The sequence below is a fragment of the Phalaenopsis equestris genome, unplaced genomic scaffold, assembly GCF_001263595.1.
Source record: "Phalaenopsis equestris unplaced genomic scaffold, ASM126359v1 Scaffold000180, whole genome shotgun sequence".
Taxonomy (NCBI): Eukaryota; Viridiplantae; Streptophyta; class Magnoliopsida; order Asparagales; family Orchidaceae; genus Phalaenopsis; species Phalaenopsis equestris.
Window position 1 is genome coordinate 421464 of NW_018164622.1, and position 16938 is coordinate 438401.

A 16938-nucleotide genomic window follows, 5' to 3' on the forward strand; every position below is an offset into this window, starting at 1 on the left:
TGTGAAATGAATATATTCGTGAAAGGGTTGGTGTAGCTTCAGTGGCAAACAAAATTAGAAAGACTTTTTTGAATCTTTGGTCACGTTAAACATCAATCATCTGATGATCCGGTTAGGAGAGTAATTGTTTTATATTCGACTTATGTTAAGAAAGGCAAAGATAGACCTCGAAAGACTTTGACATATTGTATAAAAAATGATCTTAATTTATTAGAATTAAATGAAAATATGGCACTCAATATGACGCAATGGAAAAAAAAAGATCCATGCACTCAATCAATGTTGTTGAAAGCCAAGTCAATCAAATTTCATCTTATTATTCTTCAACATTCTTTCACACCCACTTCAAGTTTACATCATTCATCATATATATATATATATATATATTCAATCTATTGGCTTAAGATGGCAAAGGTGAGAGAGAGGGAAAGGGGGATCAAAGTATGAGCCATTTAGGATGGCAGTTGCTATGATTTTATTGGCAGCTTCAGTGGCATGAATCCCATCCCAACTCACATAATTTTGTGGGTCGTTGCAGGCATTTGATGTCACATTGAGGCCTTTGATTTTCTTGCTATTGCCACAGAACACCTGTGGATTGTAGTTATAAGCTCCACCACCAGATCCACAGCAAGCTTTGGTCCCATATTTAAGCCCTGTTTCAAAAATCATTTGTGTTAGCTCAATCTTAGTTTAAAAAAGAATAATTTGAGGGAAATTGATTGAAAAAATTTCGACGAATCCCTAATTTCTCTATGCGAAATTCAAATTGTATTTTTTTAATGAAAAAAATTGATGTTTAATAGGTAGATTTACACATATGCCACTATCTATGCCTCCAAATGTGCAAAAACTGCTCCTTTATTTCAATTTTTAAGATAAAATAATAATAATAATATTCATATTATTATTATTTTAATAATTTTAAGATAAATTTTTAATTCAACCTACAAATATTGGAGCGAATATTAGATACAGAATCCATATATGTGGATCGGTGCTACTGCGGTGGTATTCACCTTAATACCACCATAAGGTCACCCCAAAATCACCTATCTGCATCTAATCTGCACTTATCTCATGCAGGCACAATATTTTTACGAAATATTGAGATGGTCATATTCGAGTAAACTTTCACGTGTTTAGCTCATTGATTTTAATCCAAAATCAATGAGAACAACAACCTATTACAATTATCCTCAAGGAAGATTTAAATACATACCATGTAATCCTATGTATTTACATATCTAACCCCCCTAAACTTCAAATTTTACATAAATGACGCCTTAAATGTGAATTATAAGTTACTTCACTTTTTGAAAGTTAAAAAGGAAGCATTTTTTACATGATATCAAAGATTTGGGAGGTATAGAAGAAATTGGAAGTGTCATGTAAATACATCAGAATTGGGTGGTATGTATGTAAATGGCCCTCTTTTAAAATAATCTTTAAATCTTCAATTCTTCAAGCCAAATTCACACCACACCCTCAGGTCGGGAAAAAATTTGCGTACGTGTTACATACACAGTTGTGTACGTCCGTAGGTTACAGTGAGAGTATTGGGGGGTTATATCCGCGTTATACCCCCTGTAAGCTTCTTGTAACCTCCCTGTAACTTACCTGTACAAATATATGAAAACAGAAGCGTGGAACTTACTAGAAAGTACAGGTAGGTTACAGGGAGGTTACAGGGGGTATAACGTTGATATAACCCCTCAATACGCTCCACGTAATCTACTGACATAGGCAGTGCTGCGTGCGTCTTACGTACGCAAATTTTTCTCCTGAGGTCAAGAACATAAATAACTAAATTTTTATTATAAATACTAAAGTTATGAGATGCGAAACTAACCATGATTTTGTGGATGCTGATAGAGCTGGAGCTTAACAGAATGGGTGTCCACATACACTACAGAAGCATTCTGGAGCTCTGATCGAATCTGCTGCAGAGTTTCCCTCAACAATTTGTTGTAATCCACAACAGCTTTATTGTATGAAATCATGCATCCATACTCATCCAAATCAGACTTGTTATGAGGAAGATTGGTTAGGAAAGCTGGAAAGCATCCTATAGGTGCAAGATTAAACCGCTCTTCCTCCAATGTTGTACAGCTCCTGATAAACATATATAATTCCATTACCACAATAAAATCATTGTTATAAAAAAGCAGAGTGCAATGTAATGTAAAAATTTTATTTTTGCTTTAAAGTGTGCATCCATCCATCAATCATGCATGCATACAAGCATACATATAGACAGATATACACACCCACTACATACTTTTTTTTAAGTATTTACATTCTAACACCTAAACTTTCATATTTACATGCATAACATTTGAATCTTTAATATATCAAAAATACCACTATTATTAACTTTTTAAAAGTTAAATATAGCTTTTCATGCATGGCTTTATAACATCAAAGTGCTATGAAAAGAAATATAAAAGTTTATGTGTTACATATATGAATAGATCGTGTGTGTGTGTGTGAGAGAGAGAAAAAATTATTAGATCATGATACCTGACGCAAATTCGTGTTAGATGTACAATTAAACTTAGCATGTGCTAGGATGAATCTCACACTTCTAAAAAACAACCAACCTGTGTATTTCAGTGGGGTCCATATTTTGATGTTGAAGCAAATTAGTGTCAGTTGTCCTTACGCAATAATTTCTCGTGTGAGAGAGTGAGAGAGAGAGAGAGGGGGGGAGAGAGAGAGCTTAATATGAACTTAGAGTGATTATTTAAAAGGCCGAATAGTATACACCTTTATAGTCCAAGCAATTTGGTTGGCTACTTGAGGGAGATATTGCTGGACTCCTTTGATGCCTATGGCTGCCAGATTGCCGGTGAAGTCATTCTGACCGATGTCCAGAGTATACAGAGCTTTATCAAAGATGTGCTTTGAAGGAAGGTTTTCTGGATTTACAGTGCAGAAATCAGCCTTCATATAAGAGTTCTTTTGAAGGCTAAAGGTTAGAGATATTGCAGCAAATAATAATAAAAGAAAACGAGAATTCAAGAAGGTCATTTTTTTCTTAATATTCAAATACTATCATTTAACTCATATTAATTACTGATTTTCAGCAACATGAATTTTTTAGGTTAATGTAAACAAAAAATTTGACTTGTATCAGATCATATCATTTAGCAATTGCTGATATGATATGATATAAGTCAATTTTTTTAAGGAATTGAATTTCGAGGCACACAAACAGACATGAAATAGGTAAAGTGCAACAATGAATGCTTCATCTTAAAATTTTCCCTTGTATGATTATATAAATCAATGTCTACAAGGTTATGACAAATAAACACAAGTTTACTAAGCCAAACAGTACTCTATGATATGGGATCAATCTACTATATGAACTTGTGATATTAGTAATTTGTAAGACGGACTTTAATTCCCCGTAGATGTTCTCATTATTTTTGAATTTAGAAAGTCTAGGGTCAAAGTTTTCATAAAGAACAATGTTCTAAAGGTTAATTAAATCTTGGGCAGCATCTAAGAAAACTCTCGATTAAAAAAATCTGTTTATGTTCAACTTGTATTTATTTAATAGTGATTGATCTCTTCCAATAAAGACTATAGGGACTCCAAGTAATGATAGGTTATAGACTATGAGTACTAATGCAAACTGACATAAATAATATTTGACAGAGGTAAGGATGGAGAAATCTATTAGGGCTTATGTTATGATGGACATGGATTTATTAGGAGGTTAAAGTATGGGTGAGCTTTTAGGATGAGGGGAGCATAGTATTAGCATACTCTTATAAACACCAATTTGTTTTTATTTAAAAAAATAATAATAATAAACTTGGGATAAGGAAACTCAATAAAAATGATGGGGGGGAAAAAGACAACATTAAAGATGATGGATTTATATTTTGGAACATCAAACAATGTTTGGACTATCAGAAAGGCCTGAAACTATATACAAGAAAGTCGTCCATTAAATGGAGGTCATATAACTAAAAAAAGTACAAAAGAGTAGAACAATGAACGATAATTCTAGAGGTGACAATTTAATAAAATGGGATTATCCTATAGAATAAAGTCTATCCAAGGGAAGAAAGAAGCTAACCTAAGAAATACGTTGACTAGTCTAAGAGAAAGGATGACTCTCCTAAGGCAGGAAATATCCATCATAAGGAAGACGAAACTAAAAATAGGCTCTAACCTAAAAGGATAGGTTGACTAAATCTAAAGAAAAGGCGACTAAACTAAGGGATAGAAGAATGGTTATAGTCAAGATTCCATTATTTTGAGTCATCATAGCTCCTAATTTATTTAGTCATAAGAGATGACCAAACTTTTCTAACATGAAATTTCTTGTCCGCAACAATGGGTCGCATCGTCCAAAGGGACCTCAAGGACTTCCAAAGTGTAAGGGGTCCCTAATATTCACCTGACTGACAGACAAGACTTATATTTCACAACTAAGTGGAGGGAGAAGATCAACGGAAGATATGGATCCTAAGGATTTCGAATCTTCTAAACCGTCTAAGAATCTTGAAAGTTGCAACTTACAACATGATCACACCAATGATCATGAAGGACCAAAATATTGGACTTACATTCTGCATGATCAGGAATGCCATCAAACTACCTAGTCAAATATGCAGAGAGATCGATCAAGCCCAAATGGAAAAAGAGCTAGGCATGCCCTAGTGTTGATTATAGCTGAAATAAGAGTCATGTATGTAAAGTATATGTGTCTGAGTTATCCACCTTAAAGTAAATCTTAAACTACATGTAGAGTCAAGAGATCATGATATGTTGTGCATTAGCGAGGCTAAAAGCTGGCATATCACCTATTTATGTCCAGCATGATGTACAAAATGTCCCATCACTACTCCACTACCCTAGAGTCTCCAGCACAACAAATGCTTATATCACAAAATCAAGTTCTAGTCATATCACAATAACTCACCACCTGCAACATTGCAATCAATGCATCATAATAAAGGTAAACCTGTAGCATGTGTTGTATAAATAATCATGTAGTTTATAGGTGAGCCCAATCACAATCAAATAAATTAGAATCAATTTAAAAATATTTATTAATAAAAAAAGAACTTCCATTTTTTTTTAATTCATATAAATGATATGAATACATTTTTCTTACCATGTTCAATTTTTAAATATACATAATTAAAGAGATATGAGAAAAAATTTTCTAAAAATATATGACAAATGCAACATTATATTATATATATATATATATATACACACACATACATACATACATACATATTATTTACATTTTCTTAAGATGAATGCATGTAATGTAAAAATTTATTAAAAAAAATATTTTAATGTTTTTCTATTATTAAATAAATTTAATAATATTTAATAAAATAAGTTAATTATAATTATAATAATTATTAAATCTCAATTAATCGAGTTTAATTAATTTAATATTTTGAATAATTATTAATTAAAATTTCTCAAATATTTAAAATATTAAATTTAATATTTAAAAAAAATAGAGAATTTTAATTTATAATTACATAAAACATTAAATTAAATAAAATTGTTGTTATATATTTTTGAAAAATAAAGGACAAATTTAGAAAGCTGATACAATATATTTCTAATTTTTCTAATTTTTCTACAAATTTTAGTAAAACCCCTATTAAAATAATGATCAAGTCAGCTTGCCAACTAGACTGGGCCTAGTCTACATGGCAGTTTTTAATTAGCTTCTCTTTAACTTATATGGCTTCCTAATTTAGGGGACCATATAACCCATCTTTAAGAGATTAGTGAACCATTTATACAACAAGAGTATTTGGACCACTCAATAATGATGCCCATAAGATATTTCAGCAACGTTTGAAACCATTGATGTCATGTTGATTATGTTATTCATATCACTGACCAGATATGTTACCATCATAATCACTTCCTTGGTCTTAAGCAATAATCCCAACCCCTCCAAATAAACGCTCACACATGCTAACGTAGTAAGAGACTTACTATGGTCAATCACAATTTAGGTTGTTGGGAAGAATTTAAAAGCACCTAGAAAAGCGGGCTTAAGTCTATTGTATGACAACGGGATAAAGTCGGCTTTGGGCCGGTCTAAGAATTTCTGAAAGTCGGAAGACTCTTTCCTTGGATTTGATGTCAAATTGGAATGGGGCCCACTCCTAATTATCCTTTTGTTATAATATGTATTTTTGCTATTCTAGGATTAGTTTTTTTTTATTTGAGTTCTATTAGGACAGCCTTGAGTCCAATTTTCCCTCCAAGGGTTGTATCTGATGGTGAGAAGGTGCATCGGCTATAACTCATCATGAGATGGTATGTATTTGTCGTTCTTTGTTGATTCCAAGCCTCCACCCCCTCCCCTGTCCGCCAGTCGCACATTGTTCCCAACTGGTGATGCCTCACCACCAACACAACTTAGGTTGTCAAGAAGAATTTTAAAGCACCTAGAAACGTGGGTGTAAGTCTCCCGTACGGCAGCGTGAGGAACCGGTTCAGCGATGGTCTAAGAATTTCTGAAAGTTGGAAGATTCTTTTCCTTGGATTTGCCACCAAATTAGAATGGGACCCAATCCTAATTATTCTTTTATTATATATTTTATTTTTGCTATTCTAGGGAAGTTCTGTCAGGACAGTCGTCGGAGTCCCGTTTTCCCTCCTAGGTTGTATCCGAATGAGAGAAGGTGTTTCGGCTGTAACTCGTTCTGAGGTAGTGTGTATATGTCATTCTTTGTTGATTCCATGCCTCTGGTTCCCCGTTGTTGTTTCTTTTGTTGTCAGTCGCACCTTATTCCCAACTGGTGATGCCTTACTGTCAATAACAAGTTAAGTTGTCAAAAAGAATTTTAATGCACTTAGAAATATGAGCGTAATTCTCCCGTATGGCAGCGTGAGGAAGCGGCTCTGGGCCGATCTAAAATCTCCTAAAAGTCGAAAGACTCTCTTTTCCTTGGATTTGTCGCCCAATTGGAATAGGGCCCACTCCTAATTATCTTTCAATTGTATATTTATATTTTTGCTATTCTATGGTAAGTTTTGTTTAAATTCTATCAAGACAGCCACCGACATCCCGCTTTCCCTCCTAGAGTTGTATATGAAGCGAGAAGATGCTTTGGCTACAACTTGTTCTGAGGTGGTGTGTATTTGTCGTTATTTGTTGATTTCATGCCTCCACCCCCTCCTTCCCTGTCATAGTTTCTTTTTCCGCCAATCACACCCTGTTCAAGTGATGTCGTACCACCAATCTCATACTCTTTGTCGTTGTTTCTTCTACCGCTAGATGCTCACCCTTCCCACCTATTGTTAGTGTCTTGTCACCCTCTCCAGCATTCCCTATCGTTGTCCCCACTGTCGCCAGCCCCACCTTTTCCCCTTTGTTGTTGTCGAGCCACCAACTACCATTTTCCTTATTACTGCTGGCCTCAAACTCCCTCCTTGTTGTTTCCAACCACCATTCACCTTACACACCTTGCTGCCACCCTTCTACCACCTTCGCTTCAACCCTAATTTGATGTTTGGGTGTGTCATTGTTACTTCAAATTTTCGTTGATTGTTTGCAACTGCCTATTTGAATTTCTGAAATTATATTTTTCTTTCTTATTATGGCTGGATAAGTCCAGTATGATTTGATATCAAAGCTATAGCCTAAGCATCCCCTATATCACCCCCCAAAAATTTTCTTTCTCTTCTTTCCACCTGCTTATACCTAAAACCCCAACCACACCACCATCGGATAATTGTCATAATCTGATCATGAATCTACCCTAGTTTGATATTTGTGTGTACAACTTTGTTATTTCCTATTTATATTAGCTATTTGTAATTGCCTATTTGAATTTCAACAATAATACTTGTCTTTCCTGTTATGAATGGCTAACTCCGGTATCATTAGGAATTAGAGCAAGGCTAACCTTAATCATATCTTAGGATTTCTAACATCTCCCATATCACCACAGAAGATTTTCTTTTCCCTCCCTCCACCTATCTATACCTAAAACACCAATCATGCCATTGTCAAGCCAATTGTCAGAATCTGATCAGGAATCTATCATGGATGATATACAATTATCACTCTGTCAACTACTATATCAGCTTGATGTTATTAAAGAAAGAACCTATGGTGGGATCATCGTCAACCGTAATAGTAAAACTCGTGAACGAGTGCAAGAACAATACTTGAATCTCTTATGTAGGGAGGATCCTAGTGGAGAAAAAGACATGCCATAACATACTAGGGAACGGTATCATCAGAGGCCTAGCGCTAAGATACCTATTAGAAGATATAGATGAGGAGTCTGCTAGATGTACAAAGATGATATGTCTGTTAGAGGATACAGAGATGAGATGCCTATTAAATAATTCATAAATAGAATGCATGCTAGAAAATTTAAGAAAATAATTTTCCCATTAGAGGATACATAGATTCGGGAATAAAGGTTGACCAACCAAACTTCTAGGGGAGAATAGATCTAGATGATTTCCTCAAATGGATGCAGACCGTTGAGTAGATATTTGATTATCGGTAGGTACCCAGTGATAGAAGCATGAAGATCACATCCACGAAGCTGAAGAAGAATGCTTCTTTGTGATGGGAGAATCTGAAGAGGATGAGACAGAGAGAAGGATGAGACAATCATTTTTTAGGAGAAGATGAAACGGGAGATGCATCGACATTACCTACCTTCACACTATCGTTGGGATATTTTCTTGAAATTGTATTACCTACAGTAAAAGGGGCTATCAATGGAAGAGTACATGATAGAATTTCTGCAGCTTAAATTGAAGTGTGAGCTGAAAGAGCCAGAGAGCACCAAAGCAAGATACTTGGGAAGCCTAAAGTTCAATATCACTAATTTGGTCTAACTATGACCCTATTGGACACTGAGGAATGTGCAGACTTTAGCACTGAAAGTATAAAGACAATAAAAATGAGCAAGAGCACACCGCCAGACAGATAGCCGCCCAAAGTCAGAGACCTCAGAAGGGCCACGACTCAGGTAGTGGAGTTTCCTGGTCAAAAGAAGGATAGAGCACTCTGAGTAAGAAGAAGCTTAAGAAGAGTAGCAAGCCCACAATAGTCCTAGCAATGAAATGCATATGGTGACATGGTTTTGGACACATCGTTTCCAATTGCCCGATGAGCCGTGAGTCAAGTTGTGTTTTTCACTGAGCAAGGTGCAGTGGAGGAAATTAACGATGAAGAGGCAGCTGAAGAATGGAGTGAGGAGTATTATCTTCTATCAGATGATGACAATATGCTTGTGATTCGATGGGTACTACAAAATGAGACTACAAGTGATCAGTGGTTGCCTTACCACAACATATTCTACACTCATTGCACTGTGAAGAAATAGGTATGTAGTCTTATCATCGATGAAGGGATCAACATGAAAATGAAGTCTACAAAGATGATGGACAAATTGAGCCTCATGATTCAGAGGCATCTTAGTCATATTCCCTAATGTGATTAAGGAGAACAGGGTCAACATTGACAAACGGTGTCTCATAGAGTTTTTGATTGGGACTAATTGCAGGATCAAGTTTACTGTGATGTGATGCTCGTTGATGTCTGCCACCTTGATGCTAGGGAGATCACGACAATATGATTGTAGGACTCAACATGATAGGTCCACGAATGTCTACTCCTTCACCAATGATGGCAAGTGCAACTTCTTTCTATCTTCTATGGAGTCCAAGATCACATGTGCCTTGCCAACCGAAAAACATTAGAAGGATCAGTCCTAGTGATGACAGGAGAGTGTGAGAGAGAAGAGATCGGGATAGACATAGGATAGTTGATATAAAGAGAGTTTCAGGAATCCTGGTCGATAGCTTATCACCCTAGCAATCACCCATCAGAACGATTCAATTTTTCCTCACATCAGATCGAGTTGAACCAACATTGGGATACCTTTGGAGAAGTCAGCAGAATACATATGGCACGGAATCCCTACTAAGCTCAGCAATTTACCCTAATATGGTTGATCATATACGAATCTTTGTTCGCGAGTGGGGAAAACTCCTCAAGTGCTTTAGGAAACAGTGCAGTCGCAAGTAGAATCCAGGTGCTTTCTGGACCATAGTCAAAGACCCTTCAACTCTAGGAGGTCACAGCAACTCTACTAATTTCAATGTACAGACAGAAGCTTTTTTGAATGAGATTGAAGCTCCCTAACAAAAAGAGACTGATGCAGGCATAAGTCTCCAGCACGACAACAGAAGCGAGCCGACTCTGAGCCGGTTCGGCTCAAAATTTCTGAAAGTTGGAAGAATCTTTTGTTCCTTATATTTGGCACCCAATTGGAGTGGGACATACTACTAATTATTCTATTATTATATATTTATATCTTTGTTGTTCTAAGGTTAGTCTTTTATTTTATTTTTGTCAGGATAGTCGTCATTGAGTTTTCCTCCAAGAGTTGTATCTGAAGAGAAGAACGTCTTGAGGTGGTGTGTATATTGTCGTTGCCCCCCTCCTTTATCATTTTTTCTTCTGCCTCTAGTCGCACCCTATTCCCACCCGATGTCGCCAAGTTGTCAATTTCCAAACTCTGTGTCGCTACTATTTCTGCTGTCAGCTGCCACCCTTCCCATCCACCACCTGCCTCCTTGTTGTCGAGCAACCAACTCCTCCCTTATTACCACCAGCCTCCAAACTCAGCCCTTGTCAGTTCTAACCACCATCCACCTCACACACCTTGCTGCCACCCTTCTACCACTTTCATTTCAGCCCTAATTTGGTGTTTGTGTGTCTTTATCGCTTCCTATGTTCGTTAGTTGTTTGTAATGGTCTATTTGAATCTCAACAATAATATTTGTCTTTCATGTTATGGTTAGGTAACTCTAGTATCACCTGGTTTACCTCCATACCCCACGTGTGATTTGGCTATGTTAGCCAATTCTTTTCACAGGGACAGAGGCCACCTCCTAACACTTCAAAAGTTGTATTCTCTTTTATATTTTCCCTATGATCTACAATGTATTCTTATCAATATTGATGCAAAATGACTACAAGAATTTCTTTGAAATTTTAATAATAAATTTTTGTTAACGTTAAAAAAATAACCCTAATTTCTATGTAGCAGTATTTACGATGTATTTAGTGGTAGGGTCATTGTAAGTCCCCTCAGATCAAGGGTTTGATCCCACCGTGGCGTGGGGGCTCTAGAATATTAGGTACATGGCGCAGGCACTCATTCATAGATGCTCGACCGCAAAGAGGAAGCAGTATTTGGGGCCCACCGGACTTAAATATATTTTCCTTTATATATATATATGAAGTTTATAACGAACTAACTAATCAGCTGACAACTGTACTATCATGCACAATCAAATTACAAGCTTGGGATGAGTCTGCAAATTACTTAAGCTAATATTACAATTATCATTTGCATAAAGACTCTCATGTGCATGTCCACTTGTCTGCCTAAAAGGCTAGATTGTATGACTCATGTATTTACTATTTATTAATTATCTTGCATTGCATCAAGGCTAAACAACATTTTTAGAATTTGTGTGGATGGAGTTGGCGGCATCTTCTATCTAGAGGATAAAAGAATTTTGGCAAAGTTTATTGATCCCTTAAGATTTTCCTTCATGGGCATATTCCTTGTGGGAGAAAATATAGTTTCACCTAACTGCACTATTTGCAATAAATTTACGACAGAGCACTGCAGGGTGTGCGAGTCCAACATCACGCCCTTCTGCTTATTTAGAAGATACATGTCTTATTTCACTGGTCAATTTCTTTAGTCAACATTTATCATTTATGTAAAGTTGATTCATTTTTTTATTTTGGGAAATCCCCTCATGGACTTTCAAACTCATACCTACAACATCCCCTTATGAAATGTTATATATTTATTTCTTGATTTCCCCTTCAAGCAACCCCTAGCTCAGGCATCCCTTTGATTCTCTATCAAGCTTAATCACAAACACTTGAACTTTCCAAAGAAAGACTAATTCTTGTGCCACTTAATTAGCATTACTATCGATTTTATTGTTTTATCCCTTATAGGTTCCTTTGCTTCATTGACCTCTTTGAACTCAAGCCTCCATTAATTAGGATTGCAACCCAAAGCTCTCTCAAGAATCACACTTAAAATGTAATTAATCATAGAAACCAGTGACTATGAAAGGCATTATTCTCTCATAGTTAATAAGCCTTGTTCAACTGACCATGTCATTGAGAAAAATTTTTGGGACATTTTTTTCAATAAACATTTTATTAACTAGCACATTCCATCCTTCAAAGAGATACTTTTCATTTCAGCGAGATACTCTTTCCAAGCCCACAATTTTAGAAGATATTCTTCCCTATAACTAGAAAATATTGTAATATAATATAATAAATATAAAAATATCTTATATGGTAATAACATATAGAGTCTTAATGTGTTAGAGTTATCATCAAGCAATTTTGGGTGGTCAACTTAGTTGGAGACCAGGTAAATGGAAAAATAAGCATCAAATGCAAGCTGCTAAAAAATACTGAGCATTGGTTAATAAGCATGTCAAATAATGGTGCGTAATTAGACATTTTTTAATGGGATAGGCCAGACAACCTAAAAAATGGGTGTGAGAAACTAGTGGTTAACAAATGCCAAATGTATGCCTTTGGAGACTGCTAGATGATTGTAAACAAGGAAATCAAAAGCTGAGCAATAACAAACGATCGAATCAATCATTACCCTAACAAGATAAGAGATTGAGTACTTGATAATGCTAGAGTAAGATACTCAGACATCAATGGGTGATGGAAGTCATACATAGAGATTGGCAAATGACGATTGATAGGCGACTAGGGGTATAACTGAGCAAGTTGACTCATGTGCAGGCTCGAGGTCGACTCGATAAATGACTCATGAGCTAACAAGCCAAGCTTAAGCCAAACCTGACTTGACTCGTTAGCTCGAGAGACAACTTATTTAAATAATACTTAATATAAAATATACTCAAAATAGATTAAAATTTAAGTTTTTATCTTTAAATTATTTAAAATGTTTAAAAATAATATTTTACGTTTTATATTAAGTGAGTTATTTTTATTTATTGACTAAGGGCTCATCTTATTTGTCATTTTATTATGACACTAGTTTAAATAAATATTGTTTTCTCTATTTCATAATAAACAAGCAAAACTCGTGAGTCGACTCAAACTCATAGACTTAGACTCTAGCTTGAGCTAAAACTCGATTAATTTACACAACTATAAATGACATTAAAAACAAAAGATGATATGCAATCGACTCAATCATTCTCTTACTATGAGAAAAAACCAGACGACCAAGAGCGAAAAAGGAGAAGTCTGAAAAAAATAATATCAAAGATGGCCAATCTAGATTATAAATAATAGTTAGTGCTTAAAATTCTAAATTCTATTTGGAGGGATATTTTAGTCATTTCTACTTAAAAACTATACCACACTAAAAGATTAAAAAAAGCCTATCCTAATTATTTATTGTTTGTTAAAAGCTTTTTGTATTAATAAACTTTGGATTCAATGAACTTATTAGATTTATCTCATCAAAACGTGAATTTTAAAATTCTAAGGTAACTCAACGGCTCTAATATGACCTTAATGAACTTCTAATAATTCTTCCAAGTACTTAACATAAGCTCAATTAAACTAAAATCTACCCAACGTATCATCAAATGGGTTTAGGGTTCAAATGACTATTAAATTAATTCCCAATAACTTTAATCTAAAAATTAAATTTCTCAAAGATATAAAAATTAAGTTATCTTTTTTTAATTGATTAGATAATTTTTTTCGGCAATATAGTAATTAATATATTTCTTTAAAAGCAATATTTTCGCAATTATCATACAAATGATATTATTTGGCCAACTATTATACATTTTTAAGGCATTAGGTGTAACTAAGATGGCAACATTTCCATGTTTTATATAACTAAATGATAGTTTATAATCCAAGCTTTAATAGTTCACAAAAATTGGATGGTCACGAAAAGATTTCATTTTGAAATGATGCTCATGTATTTTTTCAATTTCTTGGTTGAAATATTGTCAATCTTGCATTAAAATCACATGAAAATTTTTATTTACTATAGTTTTCTTATAATGCATAAGTTTTTACACTCAAGTGATACTTTCCCTTCATGCAAAGTAGCATAAGTTCTAAACCGCATGAAGAACAATTTGGCCAACTACTACTTATTTTTATCATATTTACATATATATCACCCAATTCTCATGTATTCACGTATCTAAGATCTAAAATTTACTTTTATATTTATACCAGCCAAACCTTTCATATCACATCGAAAATACCACTACTTCAACTTTTAAAAAGTGAAATAGAGCTTGCTATGCATAGTTAAGGTGACACATTTACATGTAAATATTGAATTTAAATGCCAGATATGTAAATATACAGAAATTAAGTGATATTGTGTAAATCTTCCTCCATTAAAACAATTTAAAAGAGAGCTAAACGAGCAAAAGCTCCATGTCTTATGAGTTATAATCTCATATTTTATACCTAAAAAAACAAAAATCTCTGGTTACACCACTTAAAAAATAGTACAGATAGTGTTTTTTACTGTGGGAAAATTAGACTTAAATCAGGCAGAAATTGTCTACATAGAGTTACTTAACATTAATATATAAGTTTTCAACCATATGGATTAGCTCATTCAATTTCAGTGAGTGCGGAGCAGGAAAAATTAGACTTAAATCAGGCAGAAATTGTCTACATGGAGTTACTTAACATTAATATATAAGTTTTCATCCATATGGATTAGCTCATTCAATTTCAGTTAGTGCGGAGTAGGAAATTGTAATCTCAAGTTTATGTAAAAAATTTACATACAAAAGATGTACGCAGCGCTGCGTACATCAGAAGATTATTCAGAGAGATTATTCAGAGGGTAATGGGGGGTTATATCCATGTTATACCCCAATAACCTCACAATAACCCCCCTGTAACCTATAAATAAGTTCTGCAGTTCCGTTTTCATATATTTGTACGTTACAGTGGAGTTATATCGAGATTATTAGGGGTATAACATGGATATAACCCCCAATACCCTATGAATAACCTTCTGAGGTACGCAGCGTACGTCTTCCGTATGTAAATTTTTCCCAAGTTTAGATCATACCTTTTGGGTGCCTGCTTTCAAAGACTCGCACCCTGAGCTCATTCATTTGATTGAACTGAATTGCCAGAGAGAAAGGGCTTATCCCTGATACAAATACACTTGTGTTAGGCAGCAGCACGGTCGAAGCCAACGTCGCAAAATTGGCGCCATGGCTGAAGTTGGAACCAATCGACTGAAGGTAAGGACTCAGAAACGGCAAGCCAAGGGCTTGAGCTACACTTCCCCAAAAAAAACCAAACATAAATAAAACTTACAAAAAATAAATTATATCAGCATCTGATACATTTTATATCAAAATAGGGCTATTATCCCACAACACAAATAAAAAATAAACTATTAATACTTGCAGTAAGACTTGCATATACCATCAAATCCTATGTATCTATAAATCTATCCATTCATCTATGTGAAATAGGGCTATTATCCCACAACACAAATAAAAAATGAACTTTTAATACTTGCAGTAAGACTTACATATACCCTCAAATCCTATGTATCTATCTATCTATCTATCCATCTATGCATATATATATAATGCTTGAAAAGAGTATATATATATATATAGATAGATATATATATATAGATATATATAATGCTTGAAAAGGTATATAATGCTTGAAAAGATGTATTTTACTCTTTAAAAATTAAAATCATTATATTTTTTATGTAATATGAAAGATTAAGGTGGTATAAACGTGAAAAAGTAAAATCTAGGTGTTAGATATGTAAATACATAAGAATCCGGTGGTATATATTTAAATGCCCCTTAATAATATAACTAACTATAAAACATTAACAATTACAGTCATGAGAGAAAAATAGCACGTTAACGTACATACCAACCAACTTTTATGTATTTATCTCACCCCTAAACTTTATTTTTTTACTTTTATACCACCCAAATCTTTCACATCACATCAAAAATATCACTATTTTAATTTTTAAAAATTGAAATGAACCTTTTAATGCATAGGTAAGATTGCATATACGTAAAAATTAAGGTTTAGGCATTAGATATGTAAATACATAAGAATTAAGTGTCGGCATGAAAATTTTTGAAGAGAAAAATATTATGAATATCTAATAATATAATAGTACAGTCTAATAATTTAATTGAGTTTATCTTCAATTTTAGTTGCATGTTAACTAAAAACATGAAGTCAAAAAAAAGTAAGGACACGTGTAATAAAAAATAACTCTAAGATTGAGTAAATAATATCAAACTATCCTGCATTAAAAAAAAACAATAAAAATAAAGATTATGCCAAAGCTGAATACCTAAGAAATCGACCACCAATCTTCCATCTGTAGCACGGCCTACCGGCTTCTTGAAGTAAGTCATGCCATTGGGAGCTCGCTGAGCCGGAAACGCCGCCCAGAAACCACCTGTGTCAGAATTCGAGTCCCCAAAGTTGAAAATGGCGTGGAATCTGCAACTGGCCTTAGTAGGCGTAGCAAACAAGAAGATGAGTAGAAAGCAGAATGCAGCGAAAAGTTGGGAACCCTGGCGGCTTCTGAGACTCATCTCAACCAAAAAGTTATGTAGCAAATCAGCGGGGAATAGAATATATAGCGTATGTGAAAAAGGCAACATTGGATTCCACTTCGCCAGACAGCTGAAGTGTTTGTTGTCTTCACGTAATTGAAGTATTGAGGATTAGCATAACAGTCGTTATCATTTTTTAAGTAAATTTAATCTTAAAACTTACTCACAAATTCAAATTCTCACAACCCATAAGAGAGCCAAAGCTTTATCATTGCTGGCTAGTAATTATCGCCAATAGGATTTGGATATACCACAGTTGGCCTGAAA

At 34.5% G+C, this 16938-nt stretch overlaps 1 protein-coding gene across 1 annotated transcript; it reads right to left on the reverse strand.

The window, feature by feature from the left end:
- Window positions 1-249: 249 nt before the first annotated feature.
- LOC110022311 (GDSL esterase/lipase At4g01130-like) lies at window positions 250-16919 on the reverse strand. The gene is given in 6 exon segments (XM_020721185.1): window positions 250-656; window positions 1853-2088; window positions 2090-2115; window positions 2770-2921; window positions 15126-15338; window positions 16404-16919. Coding segments are annotated over 6 exon segments (1212 nt in total). The 5' UTR covers window positions 16720-16919; the 3' UTR covers window positions 250-387.
- Between the last annotated feature and the right edge of the window lie 19 nt (window positions 16920-16938).